Here is a 19766-nt window from a genome sequence, read left to right on the forward strand (position 1 = left end):
AAATGCCCCTGACCCCATCATTACTTGGATGGATGACCACCAGGGCTTGCCAGATGTTTTGGGAGTGGTTGCGAGGTGGCTTGGATTTACAGCTCTGGGTGCCGTCCCCTCGTGTGTTTTTGGGGGGCTGGGGGTTCTCTTGGTCTTCCGCTGTCCCCCACGTGCCAAACACTCATGGCTATGAGCAAGAATTGCAAAATGAGCAGGACCTTGCTGAATTAAGTTTAAAGTCTTGGAGCTTTTGTGGGGAAAATCTTTTCTCATTTGTCCATTCTGGGGGCTGGAACATGGCCGAGCGGTAGCAGCGGCGTTCCAGAGGTTAACGTTGCAGAGTTTAACGGTTCGTTTCCAGCAGCCGCCCTGGTAAATGCTGTGCCTGTATTAACTGTAAACGTACGCGCAGTCTGCTTCGCAATTCACAAGAATAGGCCACATTGTGCCAGCATCATGGTCCACATAAAAAAAACTATTTACCTGAAATTGCTAAATTGGCGTTACACATTAAGCATCACCTAATGCGAAAACTTGTCAGGACCCTCCTAGAAAGTCATGATACCTGGTGAGGTTTTTCTCCGGGAAAGCGTAACAACGGTAATTATTATTATCGATGCTAAATAAGTATTTTTGCATTGCCCTAATGTCGATCGCAGACTTGTAAAATGATTGAGAGAACAGCCTCTCCGTATATATATTTTTTTCCCCACCAAACATTTCCAACGAGAATTTACTTTTTACCCATCTGCTTCCTGGTGGGGAAGCGTGCGAAAAAACACTGTTCGCAGCCGTGCGCGAATTTAGCACACATGTTGGAATGCACTCGCCGACTCTAGCGCACTTCCCCCAGCTCCCACGCCCACATCACCCGTGGCGCCCGCAAGCTCGGCACTCGCTCGCCCGTCCGCCCACCCGGCCTGCGCGTCTAAGTCTGGGGGGTGTGCGCGTTTTTTCTTTTTCAGACGACGACATCCGACAGTCCGAGGGCTTCAAGAATGTGTCGCTGGGGAACGTGCTGAGCGCCTCGTACCAGGAGGAGCGCGAGAAGCTCACCTTCATGTCGGAGTCCGACAAAGTGAGCAGTGTGGGTTGGAGTTGAAATTCCTGGCAGAACGACTGTGCTGGCCCAAAGGGTGCTCTCCTCCAATTTTCACAAAAAAATTTCCACATATTTATTTCCGTTGTCCGCTAAAAATAATTCTTGTGGAGCCATTGCCGCCAACACGTGAATCGGAGCCGACGTGATTAAATGCAGACACATAGCGGAGACCGAACGCTGGCCTTGGGAGCACGTGGAAAACGCAATGTCTCGTTTTACGCGCCGTGCGTAGAGTACATCCTGCAGCTGGGACGAGCCAGGTTTGTAGCAGAAGGCGTGCGCTTGAGCCCTGGCTGTCAAAGCGGCGTGTACACCAAGCCGCGACTTGTGATTAACACATTGTTCTGAAGTGCAAGGCGGTGTGAAATGTGTTTTTTTTTCAGATGTACAGCACCATTAGCGACGTGCCGCTACCAGGAGCCCCGAGGCGGATTTTCGCTTTGCAGCGAGTTGGCAATTCCCTGCGTGTGGCCTGCGGCACATTACATGGCACTTTTGCAATGCTCCTTTACTCGGAGCATTGCTGCATTTAAAACTCCCCGTGTGTCCCGGAGGGAACCGGGGGAAGGGAAGGAAGGGGGGGGGGGAAATTGCAGGGAGATGGGAATGCGGAGGTGGGAGAAAGTGGTGGGGGTGGGCAGAAGCGTGGCAGTGTCTCGTCCTGTGCAGGGGAGCAGTATTCTTTCCTCTGCCAGCCCTTCTCATACTGCTATGTGTGCACACGCACGTAATCATCAGCATTTTTTTTTAAATAGCGGCGTTGGTCCAAATTGCTTTTCAAATGACTGTAGGATTATTTAACGTGCACAAGTTGTTTGCGTGGCAGCGTGGGAAGCCAGACGAGTAGGAAAGCAACCAGAACCGGTGCCAACATTTGCCCACGCTCTGTGGTCCTATGTTGGGCCAACTTACATTTATTTTAGACGAGCGTTTTAATACATTTAAGTGGAAACCGGAGTACCTGGGGAAGACCCTATGCGTGCGAGGGGAGTAAACGCAGCCTTGCCTACCGGAAGAGCTCGCCGAAGGATTTGCGAGGTCCTCGCACAATCCAGCTTGGTTAAACTCAGGATGGATAGTAGGCATGCCAGCGTGAATGTTTCTAATTGGCCCTATTAGAGGGGTCCACGTTTCACAAGCATAAAAGGGAGGGCATGACTGGCCGAAAAGACCACGAAGCTTCGTGCGGCGCGACCAAACCAGGTAGCTTCCACGCAGCATTGCGCAGCCCGTGAAAGATAATGCCGCCCCACTGATTCGGATGGAGTAAGACTTCTGCTGTCAAACCGGAGCTCGTCCGCACACGTACGAACGCCTCCCATGTGCACCGTGTCGGCCTTAACAATCGGTGATCTCTCGTGGAGTACTCCCCTGCTCCACAGGGTTCTTTACCTTTCTTTGTTCTTGTGCACGTTGTGTTCATGTCTGCGTGTAATTCACGTGAATTTGCTCTCGTGTAAGAGTTTCTCATTACGGTAGGCTAAGCGGGGCCCAAGTTTGAATTATAACCCAATCGCTGCCTCCCTACCCCGCTCGCACAGCTCTTGACGCCTCCCAACTCCAACCTGCACACAACTAGTTGTGGTGGCATTAGAATCTTTTTTTCTCACCCAGCAGAGCAGTGAGTGATGAGGCTGTCGCTACTCGTTAGTCCTGTTTGGAGATTCTCAAAGCCATTTTTGGCTCGGGGAAAAATATGAAATACATACCACAGTGTCTCTTAGTGATGTGACATTGGCTAAAATTATGTAAGCTAACAAAGTAAGGAGAAAAAAACTGGCACAGATGCAATCGTCTAGGATTTACATCTTGCCTGCTGCGATCAAATAGTTGTGTTCATTATTCTTGGCAGTGTCCTGTGGCAGGGCATTAAATTCAACATCTCCCTAATGAAACTGTGTGTTAGCGCTGCACACACTGGGAGTCGGCCGCAGAGCGGGTGTGTTTTTTCGAGTGAGCTGAACGGTTTGACCTTGTATGTTGGCCGAGCGTGGTGTGCGTGTCGGAAAGCCCGGAGTTGGTAATTTTCGGCGCCCGGTTTGCATTTGCCAAACTTCGCTCGTCCCGCAACTCTCAATCGGCGTAGTGCCATTTTACTTCCCATAAAAAAAAATTCCCCCCCCTTTTACGTCAATCGTTGCGGTGCAAGTGTGAAGGTCGACCGCTCGCCAGCCAAAACGAGACAGGGTGGAGTTTAAAAAACACATTAACTCGGCAGAATGTGCCCGGTGATTCCCTGTTGCCCAAGGTTGTCAGACATCAGGAGTGATGAGTTTTGTATCTTTGTTTTTCTTCCCACCCTCCCCCATTTATTGTTGTTTATATTTGAAACTTGGTCTCGTAGCGTCTTGTTTTCCTCCCCGCACCCCGTTGTGCTGGTTATCTGTCCACGCATGGCTCTGGCCGCAGTACGCAATCCGTGGCCCTGCAGCCATGCACCGACACGGGCGCCGACTGGCACTTCGCGGAGCCCGTGGTTGGGAAGTTTCTCCGACATAGGATAGCGTACAAGGGGAGGGAAGTGTAGGCAGGGGGGGTGGGAGACGGGCTGATTGGGAGGTACCCCCCTGCAGGGCCGCGCAAAGTAATTGGGTCGCCGCGTCTCTCCTACCCCCCCGCCCCCGCATCCCCCGTCTCTCCCAGGGTGCTCGTGGAATTTCGCGATTGCGACGAGTTGGCACGGGTGAGATTGATGGGCGAGAGGGTGAGCTGTGGCCCAGATCTGTGCCAGCAAAAAAAAAGCGGAGTAGCTGAGTGGTGCGAGCATAGCAGTTAGCTGTGCATCCACAACAAATCCGGCGGCAGCTCGTGTTTTTGTTTTAATTTGTGCGTGTAGGAGGTGCTGGCCAGTTACGCTTGGTCATGCGCGCGTTAAATGTCAGAGATTATCTCTGTGCTCTAAGTTAGTGCCTCAAATAACACGACTACCCAATCGACTCATTCACATATTACCTGACTTAATCAGGTCAAGCCTGCTTGACGAAGCATTCAACCCGTGCAGAGCTGTTCAGTCGAACTCGAATGCACTTGTGATCCTTCAATATGCAAGGACTTGAAATGATTATGGCCAATTCGAAAGATCTACGGTGACCACTCCATCTTGTTAGCTCCATTACAGTAGCATGTTAGTGCTTCTTTAGTTTGCTGTGGGCAAAGGTATTTCACGAGACTCGTTTTTAAAGGCATTCATTATGTTGATTGGATAATGAGCAAACTAAACTGTTATAATTTTTTTAGATTGAATGAACCCATTGCAGTGTCATTTAATGTATCATGTCACAAGCAACAAGAGACCATTAAGGCTGGCTCAACAAATGCAGCCTTGAAAAATTAAATTAACTTGCAAACGGTGAGGTAGTTGCCAGTACGTATGTACGTGCACTTTCTGCGTTGGCATTTTGCACGTGTCCGTCTCCAGTGTGTACTGCAAGACGAAGCGCCTCCTGTAATGAGTGCTGTATGGCGCGCGCGTGTGCATGGTGTCACGTGCTTGTAACACCTCGCAAATGGCCGTTGCTTCACTAGGTGTGATTTAGGTGGAGATGGACGCTAATTGCCCTTTAAAGACATGCCTGCCCTGATAAGAGCTGCTGCTGCTGCTGGCAGGCTTGCAGGGCCGTGGGTGTTAACAGCATCCTAGGATGTTTTAATGGCACAAACATGCACATTAACAGTCACCCCTAATCTCACGCTTCTCTTGGTATAATGCCTTGCGCCGTGTAGAGGGGTGATGCGTAGGGGCAGTGGTTGGCACGCTGAACTATGAACCAGGCGACCTGAGTTCGATTCCAGGCCAGTGATATCTGAACCAGACCTGGGGCCTTCCCCTTATTTCCGGACCAGCGTGCTGAAGTATAGTCGAAATAACCCGCATATCCATCGCTGCGAGTGGGGACCTTCATTGCTAGATTTCAAAGAAGCTAGACGTAGTAGGCCGAAATATATCAAACGACAACATCACACTTATTGAATTGTAAAATTGACCTTTGGTAATGAAACTGTGCATTGTGAGCTGACTAGTGTGTGTGTGTGTGCGCTCCCCTTCCCTAGGACCTGTACGTGCAGTGGAAGGGCCCGTCGTTCGAGGTGCAGGTGGGGCTGCACGAGCTCCTGGGCCACGGCAGTGGAAAGCTCTTCACCAAGGTGACCACCGCCACACGCGCACCCACTCGGCCTTGCACACGTGGTCCGCTCCCGTGCAGGCCAGCCCAGCCTGATGGTACCACGCGCAGTCCCACCCAACCTAATATACAGGGATCTACCGCCAGATGGACGCCAAGGTTCATATATGGTTGCGCCTCCCCCTCCCAGTCGGTGACTTGGCCTAGCGGTAGTGCTTTCGCCACTCGTTGCAGAGGTTCGCGGCTCGACTCGAGTAGCTGCCCTGATTAAACCATAACGTTACACTCGGTGTGCTTTACATTGGATGTTGAAGATCACAAGAGTAAGGACGCCCTGTAATGGCACTATGGTCCAAATCTTGTTAATTTGGAATAGACTGCAATCATTGGACCATCCTGGAAAAACTGGGCAGGATCATCCTGGAAAAAAGCAATGAGACTTGGTGAGGTTGTCCTGGGTAAATGAGTTTAGTAATAGTAATAATAATCAAAAAGGATTTAACATTTTTCTGTAATTGTAGTATTTTATTCCTTTATTAAAAATGCAACCCTTTGTCAATTCACTGCTGGATAGAGGCCCTCTCCAAGCTGTCTCTCATGTTGGTTTGATCTTATCACCATGCTGCTCCATGTGATTTGGTGAAGGGGGGGGGGGGGTGAGGGAGGAGCCCAGGAACGGTGCAGATGATAAGGCTCACTACTGATGTTATCCGTGGCTGGGAGTCCAACTCAGGTGATTGTGTTCATAGCGCGGTACGCTGACAACAGCGCCGCTGTTCCACCCCCCCCACCTCATCGTAGGAGACCCCGAGTAGACCATAATCTCCTTTGGCACCCTCTGGACGATGAATTTGGATCGCTTCACGCGATGATTCAGATGGCCCACTGCAGATCAAATTTGGAAACAAAAAATCAATAAATGTTCAGTGTTGGCATATGGGTGTTGTTTTTTAAAAATAAATAATTCAATTAAATGTCATTAGAAATTTTATCCCTTCTAACATAATGACCAAAACCCATCGTCCTGCTGTCATCATCATTATTATCATTTATAGCCCTAACGAAATTTCACACGACACGGCCAGGTCCCTTGAGGCTTGCGTGTTGGCGGTGCGACCAGGGTCACTGCGGCTGCGTCCAGCGTTTCCAGCAAGACCTTGCCGTTATTGCCACCGCCGCCGCATTGCCCCTGTCCATTTTTTTTATTAGCTTTTCCAAAGCCCTCGGGGAATTAACTCAATTCCAGAAGATTGTCAATGATTGTTGGACAAAGATTAGCCCCTACACATTTTTCCACGCTAATGCCGCAGCAGTGGCGCTAATGACGGGGCGTGTTCTTTTGTTAATCCGCCAGCCCTGCGTGAGCGGAGCGTTGCGATCTGTGACGCGCAGTTAGATTCCTGGACCCGATGCATAAACGCCACGTGGTGATCGGTATCTGAAAGTGTCCTTGCCCCACTTCTAGGTTGACTCAACCGAACAAGCAAGTGTTTATGTGAAGGTGTACGAGCACCATGTCTGGTGAGACGGATGGTGAAGCGTGTGTCATGCTGGCCTTGTCAAGGATTGTTGGTTAAAGATTTAAGTGTGCCATGCCGGTCATATTAGGTGCCCCTCAAACGGCACTTGTTCTAACCGTACTAATAATTGCATCTGTGTGTGGGGGAAATGAAGCCATAGGCTTGCCTCGTGAACTTGTTCGTCTCAAGGACACGTGTATGAAACGTCCCAACGTGTGCATTTGAGTGTGCAACTGTGCGCGAGGAGTGGTGGCGCAGTACTTGGTAGTAGCGCGTTGTGAACCCGGCGACCGGAATTGGATTCCCACTCAAGCCAACTCCAGTGATAATAATCTCAACTGGTCCTAGGCCTCCCCAAGATCGACACTGCCTTAAATGAGTACTTCGTGCGGCGTGTTAAACATCAGCACTGGGAAGACAAAGGTAGCTGGGCATGGTGCTGTCCACGTCGCTCCCTAATGGGCCACGTTGGCCTTCATAGCTACTTGCTTACAACACTTAAGCCAAGGGTCTCTTACGGCTATAGAGAGGTCTGTTGGTGTGTTCTCTAAGTGCACCTAGCCTGGCACAAGTGCCTTGACGTCACCACCACTTGGTGGCGAATGGCGGCTGTTGTTGGGCTGTTCATGCATCGGTTGCTCATTGGTTTAAGCGTGGAGCAGAAAAACAATCGTAGATTTTATTTAATTTGGCTTTTTTTATTGTACTTGGTACTTTAAAGATGTGCGAACACATGATGCAAGTTGTTTTAAAACTGAAGCATCGTCCAAATACGAGAAACTCGCGCAATCTGCCTTAATTATCAAGTTGTTTTAAAAGCCGGCCATTCATAGCAACTGTCGGAGCTGGTGCGATTGCAAAGCTGTTTGGGCGAACGTAACGAGACCCCGCTTGGTTCGGGGGATCGTCTATGTGCCGCTGGCCAGCCATACTCCACAAATGCACAATGAGGCCTTTTTTTTTTAGAACGACATTTAGGTGAACTTTTTGAACAACCTTGAAAGGGGGAAGCACAATGTTAACAAAAGCAGTGGAACACGGGCAGAGGCGAGCACGATACGGAAGCCCGGCGTGTCCACTTGCGGGGGGCGGTTTGCGCGCCGCGCGTGAACCGCGGTCGCTGTCGTGATCGTTTGATGTGGCGACCTGGGTGGTGCTTGTGCGTTCCCGTTTTTTAAATTCGTCGGTCGTCTTTTTTTAGGATGAATGGAGGTGCGCGTCGAGAAAGTTCGCGCGACGCCTCCGTCGAATAATAACACGTGCGGTTGTGTTTGTGTGGTTTTCTTGTGACAGTACGTTGAAAGAAAGAACAAACTGTTTGAGCCTGAAATAAAAAAAGGGAACTTAAAAAAATATATCCATAAAACAAAGTTTTGCACATCAAGACATTGAGACGTGTTATGACAGGTGCCTGTGTTATGATTAAATTTTTTATGGAAATGTTTACCTTATCGCAGGCTGCAACCCACATTTTCTTTCGTGCGTGCTTTTTATAACAAGGCTGTCTTGTAAAATATCACTTTGTATCTACGCCTCGCCCAGTCACAGAACTGTTTTTATTTTTCGGAGTTCCTCTTTAGATGTTAGGGCAGTTTTAAAATAATGCTCATGTGCGGGACGAAACCACGATACCCAGAGAAAACCCACATGCCTGGACGAGGTGAAACGCACACAGAAGGCTCTAAAGCGTCGTCATCCCCCCCTCGCCGTGCTTCCCCATTGAGTGACAAAATTGGTTCGTTCAGATGATTGTCACCACCTGTGGCCTAGGTGCACTAACTCTGCACAGCGCCACCCTCACTGTCGGTGGTGTCCACTGCCCTCGCATCTTTATTTAACCCGGAGAAATCCTATGAGCTATGACGCTCTTGTTCACAGATGTCGGTCTCCTCGACTCGGTTCCACCGGTGACCATTGCAATGCACGGCAAGACGATGGTTTTGCAAGATCGGATCTTGTAAAGACTGTTTTGCTGTGTCGGCATTTTTACTTGCTAAAGTTGCAAACCAATACAGGCTCCGTTCCACCTTAAAACATGTGTTATTTTTTTTGTTTAAATGAGGCAACTAAGGTGAGCAAATTGGGGAACAATTACACACCAACCCATGAAATAGATTGTCAGGTTTGTCGTCAATGCTGCCTTGTAACAGATAGAGATAAACATGTATAACAGGCTAATGTCTTGGGCAGCACGCGGTCCCTTTTCAGAGCAGAGCGGGAGTAGTTGGACCAACTTTTGAATCTCTCGCTGTTCCAAAGGCCGCCGCGTGGCTCCCCATTCCAACAATCGCCGGGGCAGCCGGTGCTCTCCATTCCAGAGCCGGTGGCAGGATACCTCCGTGCTCTCGTGGCAGGCTCGGCCTAATTCACCACGGGGGGGGGGGGGGGGGGGGGTGGCTGATTTGGCACCGGAAACTCCACCGGCGATCGAACTTCCAATAGCGAGTCACGTGCCCTGCCTGCAGCAGCAGTGCCATCCGGCTGGATATGGGGGGAGGGGAACTTAAGTCTCCCATTTTTCTGTTTTTAATTTGGGCTTTGTTGCAACGAATGATTTATGTGGGTGGCCATGTAGCTCGGGAGGTGGTGGTGGGGGGGGGCTTGTGCCAATGTTGGTCGGTGTTGCCGAATCTGTCGGATCGGGGCGAATCGCCGCGGGGCAGACAAAGTGAAAAATGAGCGCTACCGCCTGTGGGTCCGGCGTGGTTCTCCCGCGCACAGCTCTAATGGTCGCTGCCTGGTAGGGGGACGACTTCACGCGACGTCTGCCCCCCTCGGTTTTGTGTCTGACAGTAAGTTTCCCGTGCTCGGCTCGGAGTGCGCGTAGGCCAGGCCTTCCCAAACTCCGCTTCTCCTGAACCCCCGCGGCTGCTGTACGCATTTCCAAGGTTGCCGATTTTTACCCTCCCATTTCGAATCCGGATTAAGTGGTTGCAAGCGGCACATGCCAGAATGCGTTGGCGTTCCACATGATGGAGAGTCTCCGATTTTTTTTTTTTATTGAGGTTAACAATTGCCACGTGAAACATGCATACACGAGATGCCCATCTTAATTTGAATGGCGCTCCATACATCATGGGAGCTATTATTGCCCAATAATGAGGTGCATGCACAGTAGCTTTTTAATCGGCATTGTGTCCATGATGTGAAGTATTTTTTGCAGAGCAGTGCGAGTGACCCTTTTATCCGCACCAGGGGCACGCTTTCCCATTATGCCCGGCTACAAAATAATTGGTTGTATGTATAGTTGCACTATCAGAGCTGAAATGTATCCAAAAATCTAATTAAACTAAAAGACATGTTACACACACTGTTTGTATGCAGTCATTGACTGGGCTGAGACAACCAACTTGCTATGCCAGAGGGAACCGGGTTTTAAGCGCAGATTGCGTAGCCAGATTCGAACCCAGAATCTCATTGGTACTGGCTCAGCTCCTGCCCCCGAGCTCAAGGGGGTCACCCTTGTTCTCTTAGCTGGCGCTTTACTCGGTTCGTGTTTTCGCAGTTGTGGGGGGGGGGGGGGGCGACTTCAGAGGGTTTTGAGGTGCTTGTAGCAAAAGGCCACTGCAACGCGGGGGTGGGGGGGGGGTTAAAGCAGCGGGCGGTTGGTTAAAAGCTTTGTGACGCTTTAATTTCACTGCCTGGAAATTAGACGCCGGTGCATAATTGGTTTCTTTTAACATTGATTCTCAAGCGCTTATTTAGCGTGCATCGAATTGTGTGGCGAGAGTCATTATTTCATACGGCATATATTATACGTAATGGGTTGATGTGATCCCTGCTGTCACGAGTGGCTTTTAAATTCACCACGATGTAAACTAAAGTGGATTCTAGAATTGTGAATCGGGACCCTGAATTGAGACGATTCGTCGCGTCGCTGCGGTGGCGCGAGTCGGTGCGCCTCGTGATGATGGCCAAGTGGCGATGGCCCTCTGTGGTTGTAGATGGGCAGGAAGCGGGAAGGGTTCCAACCGATTGTTGACATACACCGCAGGTCCATCTGCTGGAAGACTACTATCTCACATCATTGAGAATAAGAATAAAAGAAGAGCATTTATCATTCAGCCAAAAAAATATATATAATTATTTATACTTAAATTATTGGTTGCCTTTCATGGTCAAGGTTGTTGCAGTGTGGATTAACCTAAATGCCACCTCAATTTAACTACTCGTTCCGGTCCAGGTTTTTCAGCATGCAATTGACTTCTCTCTCACTCTTCCCCATGCAATTTACATTGTCTTGTTATCTCGAAGCAGCTGTACAGCCTCCTGCCTAATTAGGGTGGTTTCGGCAGAAGGCAAGGACTTGGCATTTTCGTTGCGATGGTGGTGTGCACGTGTTTTGTGTGCGCACGTGTCGACCGAGCTTATTGGGCCTGTGTGTGGGCGCACAATGCCCTTGCGGTCTGCGGATCGTCATGGAACACACCTCCCCAATGTACGCGTGGAACCCTTGAGACTGATTTTCTGCCGTGATAAGACGGCTGTCCAAAATATTTTTTAAATTATTTTTGCCCCCACCCTCCATGAAATGTGTGCGTATGTTTTGCCCGTCTGTGCCGCAGGATGAAAAAGGGGTTTTGAACTTCGACGTGGACAAGGTGGTCAACCCGATAACGGAAGAAAAGGTACGGTCAAACCGGTCTTGTGCTCTCTTGCGTGACCCCTCACTGTTTCATAACTCCCGATTTGGCAGCGTGTGAACAAGAAAATCTCGCATATATACTGTATTTTTATAGCGTAAGGTACAATGTCAAACGTCAATTGGCTAAAAATTGTAATAGACTACAATTTTTTTGGTGACAGCCCACAACCTGCCTCCCTGAACACAGGAACCCCCCCCCCCCCCCCCCCGCCGCAAGCCGTGGGCAGCGTGATGCGGCTGTCGAGATTGCCAAATCGCGCCCATCCCCTTCCTTGGTGGACACAGACGAGTCTTAAGTTATCTACATTCTATGCACTTTTTGTCTCTTCATCGAAGCAATAAACGGTGGAGTAAGTGGTCATTAAATAATCTCGTAACCCGGCTCTAACTTTGTATGTTATGTTGTACACGCTGCTGTGAGCGGGTAAGTGAACCTTGTCACCGACATGCAGTGACCTGAACGGTCTACGGAGGAGTGTTTAGTGCTCTCTAAGCGGCGGGAACACCCCCCCCCCCCCACCCCTTATAGTGGCGCACTCTGCTGCTGTTGCATGGCACTTTGTTGGTGTTTGAGCTTTGGGAGGGGGGGGGCACGGTGCAATCAGAGGGTTGAGTGAGGGGGTTTTGCAAGAGGCGCAGCACCGAGGGCTCCATCCTCGCGCCAAATGCACATTGGGCTGTCCGCAGAGGCCACCCATCACCATCACTGGGGCAGCCACAGTGGTGGTTGTTAATGGGGGGAACTCGCTGCCGACCCTGGGAATTGTGGCATTTCATTTCCTGGCTTGCAAACCGTCAGGTGGAGATGAACGTGGGTATATGCTTGTTTTGAGCCGAGGGCGAGCGAGAGAGACACTTGCACACTCTGGCTTTTTGACTACATAAGCGTGGACACAACTGTACCTGCCTGCTCAAATTATGGGGTTTGTTACCTCTGGCCTCTTGCCACCCTTTAGGAGGTGTGCGTGTTACTGCAAAGCCTTTCGGTTTACCTCGCATGGAGAGCGGTCGCCAAACCTGTGCGCACGCAGGACAATCGGTCGTCTGTCCTCCCAGTTTTACTCCCAAATTTATCTTCCCGTCATTATGGGATTAATACATTTGCTCAAGTCGCATCGGCGCACCATCTTTTAAACTCAGAAACCGGTTAAGGAAAACCTCCTTTAGAAATCCTTATCCACATTCAATGGCTCAATGTTTTATATGGCTTGCAAAAAGTGTTCATGTGTCGGTCAAACTGAAATTATTCATCGTGAAAGCTGGAATAATAAAAATGTATTTACAACCCAAATTTTGTATTTTTCTGGGTCCTTGGCAATGGAAGTTTAAAAAAGAAAACAAATATTTTTCTCTACTTCTTTTTTTTAGGGTTTGTTTTATACACCTCCTAAAAGCAAAGTTTACCCTATAAATGTAATTAATGACAACATAAACTACAGAGTGTTCTTTGAAAGTTTCTCATTTAAGAGTTTTTTTCTTTAATCTACAAAGAAATGCCTCTGCAATTAAGATAAATTTCCATCAAAGCCCTCCAACGGTACGGCGCGGCTGAGAAGGCGGCATTTGAAACGACTTGGGCGAAATAAGAATCCCAAAACAGCAGCCTGCGCCCGGGGAGAGAAGGCTCGCCAGCACCACGTGCGCACGTGCGTAGACTCCATTACCGTCTCCCGCCATCTCGCACGTTTTACGAGCCCCTCCGCTGCAGTGGCAGAAGCAGCAGGCGGCGCATGTGCGTGAAATTGTTTCTGTGCGTGCCAGCGCGCTGGTGGCGCTCGCCAAGTTTCTCGTTGCCCTCTCCACGCGAGGTCTTTTTTTTTTTCTAAGCGGAACACGCTACTCTGCACCTTCGCCACTCATGGCGCCAGTGTGGGCGAGCCTGCCCTCTCGCCACGCCACCCTCTCGTGGTGCCACCCTGTCGCCGTATTTCGCCGGCCAAGTAGCGGCATCGAAGGGTTCTTGGTTTTGCACGTGGATTTACATGCGCTCCGAGAGCGAAGCCGCACATGCGCTTGATCCGCTGCCTCCACCTTTGCTCTCCTGTGAGCTTGTGCCTCCTCGGTGTTCCAGGGGCCCGTAGGAGGGCTGCTTGAACTGCTGTCGGGGCTCTCCGTGGCACTGTGAGATTCTGCAACACCGCTCAATTTATTTTGCCCATGCCTGACCTGCATTCACTTGAGCTGCCATGGAAGGTATCTCCGAAATGTGTGCGAGTGAAATTAATGTTACCATTCACTCCGATTCGGATCGTAAAGTGAGAACGTGCTTGGTCACAGGCTTCTGGACCAGGCACGTAGAGAAAGGTTTTGTGTGTGCGCGTGCGCACATTTAAGGTCTCGGAGCGAATGTATATTATTTTAATAGATCTTGATGAGAGCGAATTGCAGTGGCTTCTTGCGTAGATCTCATTTGGAGTAAATGGTTGTGACGCTTATAGATGTTACTGAAAGGGATGAGCAGGAACTTTAATATATATCTGTGAAGGTGAATGCCAATTGCTCTAATGGATTTGAATGAGGCAGAGTGGAAGTCTCCTCCTTTTAACAGATCTCAATGGGAGTGAATAGCGGTCAGTAAGACACGTCAGATTTAGCCATCCTCGCAAACTTGGCAGTCGCTCGTTGGCGCCGTCGTCTACGTGAGGAAACGTGTGCGCTAGGCCCAGCGCCAGCTCTGGCGCAGAAAAAAACCCGTTGCCGCCGTCCCCTGTGCCTACCATGGGAGCCGTTCAAGGGCCACGGTGCAGATGGCGGGGGACGTGTTTTTAACGACCGTGCTCCGATGAGGGCAGACGGGTAGAAGGATCCAGGGTTCTCCTGTTGTTCAGCCACACCAAGCTTTTTAAGTGCTGCCAGTCAACTTTTTTTTTCTTCCATTCGGATGCTGCTCGTGCCCTCAAAGCACCCACACGGGTTTCGCGACGCGTCCTCCACCGTTCGCGGTGGTGCGCCGCTCTCGCGGTCAGCCAGTGGTCGTCTCTCAACTGGTCTCGGGCATGGCTCGGTGGGAGGATGTCGCTCGCGAAGATTCACTTGCCCCCACCTCCTGTGACACTTGCGGTTGCTGTGGAGGCGTGCGAGGTGCGACTTGCACACCTGCGTGGTAAATGAGGTGTGGCCACCGTGTAGCGAGTAACTCGTGTCGTCCGTCCATGTGGAGAGAGCGCGTTATGTTCTTGTGCGCTCCTGGGATTTCTCCCAGGCTCTGCGGGTTTTCTCCTAAGCAGGAATTGAAAAGGGACTGCAGTGGCGGTGGTGTACGAGCACAAATAGTAATAAAATAAAAACTCAATCTTTGTCAATAACACTGCTCGACACCAACAGAAATATATCGCAGGCTGACAATCGGCCAGTGACCTTTCCTCTTAAAGTAATGTGCTCAAAGTCCCAAGAATGACTCACGCGAGGGAGTTTAATCCTGCGGTGTTTCTGGGTAGAATGTATGAATCACGGACGGCAAGAGAGAACACCATTTGCGCGAGTGCTCCATTTTGGTGCTGCAAGATTAGCGCCTTTGCTCCTTCTTTGGGGACTCCTCGGGTTCATCCACCCGAGCTGGACACCCTGCGCTGCTATCGACACGGAGCCCGTTGCAGTGCGAGACGACGAAGCTTTCGGAGCAATATAAAAACTGTTCGTCATGCGGCGGGGAGCTCATTACACCCGTGACGCGATGACATCGAGTGATGGCCAGCCGCCACTCCGAGCCACCTGCTGAATCGCAGTCATCTCTCTGCCGCGGTGCCGCCCCCTCCTCCTCCGCGTGGTGGGGGGCGGGGGGCAGCTGGGGGCCCGCACAAAACCTGGGTGGCCAATTATCGGCTGCTCGTTAACATTTCAACCCTTCTCACCTACACGGCTCCCTGGGGCACGGCCGGGGGAGGAGTGGGGGGGGGACATCTGGGATGCGGGAGTCGTCGGGCACGGAAATTAGGGGGCAACGTGCGGTGCCCGCGACGAATACCGCGTACTTCTTTCCCACGCCGGGTGCTCCGCAGACCTTTCCGGGCTGCAGCGTTTATCGCTGTAATGATCGCAATTGCTTTATCAGTCCCCTGGACAATGAGAGGTAAAGAGCGGCAAGTCTTTGTGGGGGGGGGGGGGGGTGGGGGTGGGAAAGCTGAGCGTTTACAATGGACCGCTGTCAGGATTCCGGGAAGAACTGCTTCATCAATTGGTCAATTCCTTTTATTTAAAACAAAGCGAAAAGCTATTGATATTCAATGTCTCTTCTTCCCTGGTGGGAGAGGCAGGTTTTGTCGAGTGGGTGGACGCATGGAAGCATTGTTTTGGTTTCTGCGAGGAGGAGGAGTGTGCAGCATGTAAATGTGAGAACACGTGGGGATAATGGAACTGGTCACCGACCGCTGTACGAAAACAACAGCAACAACCAAAATGGCTTTTCTGCATCGAACCGACTTCCCCCTCCCACACTGCCCCCCTCCGCTCGCCTGCGTTTCCACCGCCTCTCACTTTAACAGACCCTCCGTGTGCCCAGCTGTGTTCGGTGGAAATTGTCGGGAAAGCTATCCATCACTCGACGCTGGGCCCGCCGCGCGCTTCCAGCAAGCCGCCTCGTTATTGCTCCCCGTGCGGCCTTCACAAAAATATCTCTCCCATCACGTGCACTCTGTTCGGCGACCAGGAGGGAAGGAGTCGAGCGCAGGGCGTCGTCTTTAGTCAATTAAATCCCCTTTAAATTTCGATTTAAAGCTTTCGTGACTGCAGGGATTCATCTTCTTGGTTCTTTCGGTAAAGTCACGTAGAATGGAAATAATAAAATAAAATAAATTAAACATAGTAGAGAGTCTGTCTACTCGACAGACCTGCTCTCCACCTGAGGACGGCTGCTTGCGTTGTGGCCGAAACGTCGTGAGAATAATTTTATAATGTTTTATTTTTATTATTTTATTATTTCCATTCTACGTGACTTTACCGAAAGAACCAAGAAGATAAATCCCCTTTCTAAGATCTTCCTGCAACACCGCTGCCGTTCCTCGGTTCTTTCTGTCGGGCGTCTTGACGGTGGGCAGGGGCGGCGCTGCGACGAGGCTGCCTCGCGTCAGCGCTGCGGGGGCTGCCAAGGAAGCCGCCACGGAAACCAACGTGACGGATTTTAATGAAGCCAAAACGTCCCGCTCGCGCTCACAAGGGTGGCCGAGAGGAAAGCCAAGGTGATTGTTAAATCGGTGGGGGGGGACGCACGGAAAGGTTTGACGTGCACGCGAGTCTTTTTTAAGTCGGGCGTATTCTAGCTTCATCGCTTCGCCATGGGCTTACGATTCTTAAACGTGAGCCGCCGTGATGGCTACACTCCCCCTACCACCCCAACCCTTTGGGCGGGGGGGGGGGGGGAGTCTTTCTTGTCAGACAAACTTGTCCGCTTTGCTGCAGGGACGGCTTGTCAAGTGGCGTGTGAATCGGGAGACCTGAATCTCTCGCCTCAGGAGGGATGTTGACAGCTGCGCCAAGGAGGGTTCTGAAAACCGCCCCCAAACCATTGCACCGCGCCGTGCCCGCTCTCTCCATCTCTGAATACCACCGCTGCCTGGGCAGTGCCTGAACAATGTCTGGTTGTTGGGTCTATTTTGAGCCAAAACATTTCTAACGGGAAAACAGCAATCTCAAGACCCAGAGAACATGAATAGCAATCACCCTGTCATCCCGACCTGCATACGGTGCACAATACTTTTTTTCTCGCAGCTGGCACTGAAGCGAGAGCAGTTTCCTGCGCCGCTGTGTTGTGAACTGTTGAGACGACCTCCCAAGAAAGGTGCCTGCGAGAGGAATGTGAGGTGGGAGGCGGGGGGGGTCACCTCTCCTTCGGCCTCCCCAGCCAATCCGAATCCTTGTCAGCAAGTGGTTGGGGTGTGTGGCTACACCGTGCAGGTGTGCGTAATTGCTGTAATGGTGCAAGGCTCCCCTTGATTATTCGTCCGTTTCCACTCTGCAATCCAACCGTATCGTCTCCTGCGCAACCGCAAACCCCCGAGAACCCTGCACAAAACGATGAACTCAACGACGTTTCCACGCAAGCCCGCCGAGCAAGAACGTTCACTCTCAAACAACGAACCTTGGGGCAATCTCGACGCTCCCAGCAGGGGTGCCGCGGGGCCGGTGGCGCTCGCGTTGATGCAGATTTACATCCGCGCCTGCCGAGCGGCACGTAATTGCATTAGGACGCGTGGCGGCGGCCCCGTGTTGCTCCGAGCGCGGTGACGAAGAGGTGCGTCCAAGTGATAAAAAGGCCCAGATTACGTGGAGCTCCTGTGGGCGCAAGCTCTCGCCGGGTGACTATTAAATGTGCGTCCTACGGCTAAATAATGGAGTGTGTGGAAACGCCGACTGTGACGGAATTGCTGCAGTCGCGGCTCTCTTGAAGTCCGGCTCACGATTGTGCTGTGTTTATTTTTTAACGACTGCGTTAAACGACGACATCTTTCACCCGTGCGCGAGTCGCGTGGTGTAAAGTGAGCGTACGTCGCTAGAAAATTGATCCGTGTGTTTGATCGGCATGAATGGGTGCCGGCAATTCATGCGAACATCAAGGGGGTCACCGTGCCATGGCTTTTGTCAATTCCTGTTGGCCGCTTCCTGATGCAAATCGGGATGACGCACTCCTGAGATCCATCGCTTGACGTGAAGCCTCTGGATTGTGCAGAAATAATTGTGTAACCGGGACACCAGAATGAGGAAGTGTCTTGTAGATTGACAAGTATTAGATTTTAAAGTTTTCTACTAATTTTGATTTCTTTGGATATTTGAAGTTATTTCTGGTCATTCCAGTTTCCTTTGCACAAAAATACTCTCGTGGTTTGACTCGGCATCCCGCAGTGCCCTACTGGAAGAGTCTTGACTCCATTAAGGCAAGTATCATTAAGTGAGATCCTTTGTGAGCGATCCATTCTGGCGACTTGACGAGAGATCTGGAAGCTATGCGTGGCCCTTCCGTCATTGGCTGCGCGTCAGCTAACTCCGCCCGGCGACCTGCGATTTTTTTTTTTTTTAAACCGTGCTTCGGATGCGAGGCGGAACCCCTCGCCGCACCACGTTAGTAATGCGCAATAAAAAGGCCAACGAAATACGGTCGTGACGACAACGACAACAAAGTTCTAAAGCGGTTTGGGCGGAGACATAAAACATGCATTTGGGGGGGCCTTGACGCAGCGGTCGTATAAATTGAGCGGGCAGATGACATATTTCGCAGGGTGTCGCGGGGGCTGCCAGCACTTCAAGCAGTCCATTAATCTGCATTACGATGGTGGTGGGCAGCGACTTGGGCTTGGGGCTAGCGGTAATGAATTTGTTTGAGCTGCCAGGCTTGGAAATAAAAAGCTCCGTGTCGGCGTGTGAAGTCGGCTACTGGTGGATGGTAGTGGGGCCGCTCTTAATTTTAGTCTGAGATGTCTTTAACGCGTGCGCCGCGCGGGTAGGGGAGGGGAGTGAGCTCTGGTGAGTTGCGGGTGTTTTTTATCGCGAGGCTTGTACGAGAGGGCTCCGCTTTGTTGTCGCGATACTCGACTAGGTAGCCGAGTCCGTAATGTTCTTGCCCGTGGAGGCTGTGAGGTTTGGCGGGGAGCAAACCCCCCCTCCCCCCAGCCGCTGCTGTCTTGTGTTGCTGGGAGCATGTCGTTTATTAGAGTGGGTGGTAAAAGCCCTGTGATAATCTGTGCATTTGGAGACAAATGTCACATTTTGGAACGAGATTGTGCAACAATACTGAATTCCGTTTGTTAAGCTATGCACGAACTGTGGACATGGCAAGTGAACGATACACACATGTTTCTGAATACCTCAACCAATTACCATACGAAGAAACTTGCATGAATACAATATTGCGGAACTCTCCATTTGACGGTTAACGGCTAATTTAAAACAAATAGGACTCCACCCTTTATTTGAATTGATCAGAGTTCATCAATGCGGTGATTCTTGGTCGGAGTACCACGACTCGCGATCGTGTAGCAAACGCAGGTCTGACGTCGGCGTGCGGTACTTGGAGAACTGTAATTGCAGACGAAATATGCCCTTGTGCCTAGTGCGAGCGCACGTGTGCCTATTACGCAGTTACACGGTGGAGGAGTGGCATCGCGATTAATGATCGCGCTTGCGCCACGGTCCCGACCACCTGGGTTTGATTCCTGGCCGAGATGCTCGACGTCGGCAGCGTGGGCTTCCTGAATCTGGCCTCGGTTGGCTGGTGCGTATGAACATGAAAGTGCTCGAGAGGCAAAGGCAGCCGGGCGTATATGCTTTTAATCCAAGCGTGCGTGTGCTGAGATCTGGACACATTCCCATCGGCGAGCGCCTCCGGCTGGCGAGGTTGCGTTGGTTGGGTCATGTAGCCGGCACACTCGGCCACCGCAAGCCCAAGCAGCTTCTGTTGG

General features: G+C 51.0%; 1 protein-coding gene across 1 annotated transcript in view; it reads left to right on the forward strand.

Moving 5' to 3' along the window:
• DPP3 (dipeptidyl peptidase 3) overlaps positions 1–19766 on the forward strand; it is a 74117-nt gene that overhangs the window by 19637 nt on the left and 34714 nt on the right. The window contains exons 11-13 of the mRNA XM_061559550.1: positions 957–1069; positions 5144–5236; positions 11300–11362. Of these exons, the coding sequence (XP_061415534.1) occupies positions 957–1069; positions 5144–5236; positions 11300–11362 (269 nt within the window). The remainder of the gene's footprint in view (positions 1–956; positions 1070–5143; positions 5237–11299; positions 11363–19766) is intronic.

This window comes from Lethenteron reissneri, chromosome 25 (assembly GCF_015708825.2).
Source record: "Lethenteron reissneri isolate LAM-NWPU_2019-01 chromosome 25, ASM1570882v1, whole genome shotgun sequence".
NCBI lineage: Eukaryota > Metazoa > Chordata > Hyperoartia > Petromyzontiformes > Petromyzontidae > Lethenteron > Lethenteron reissneri.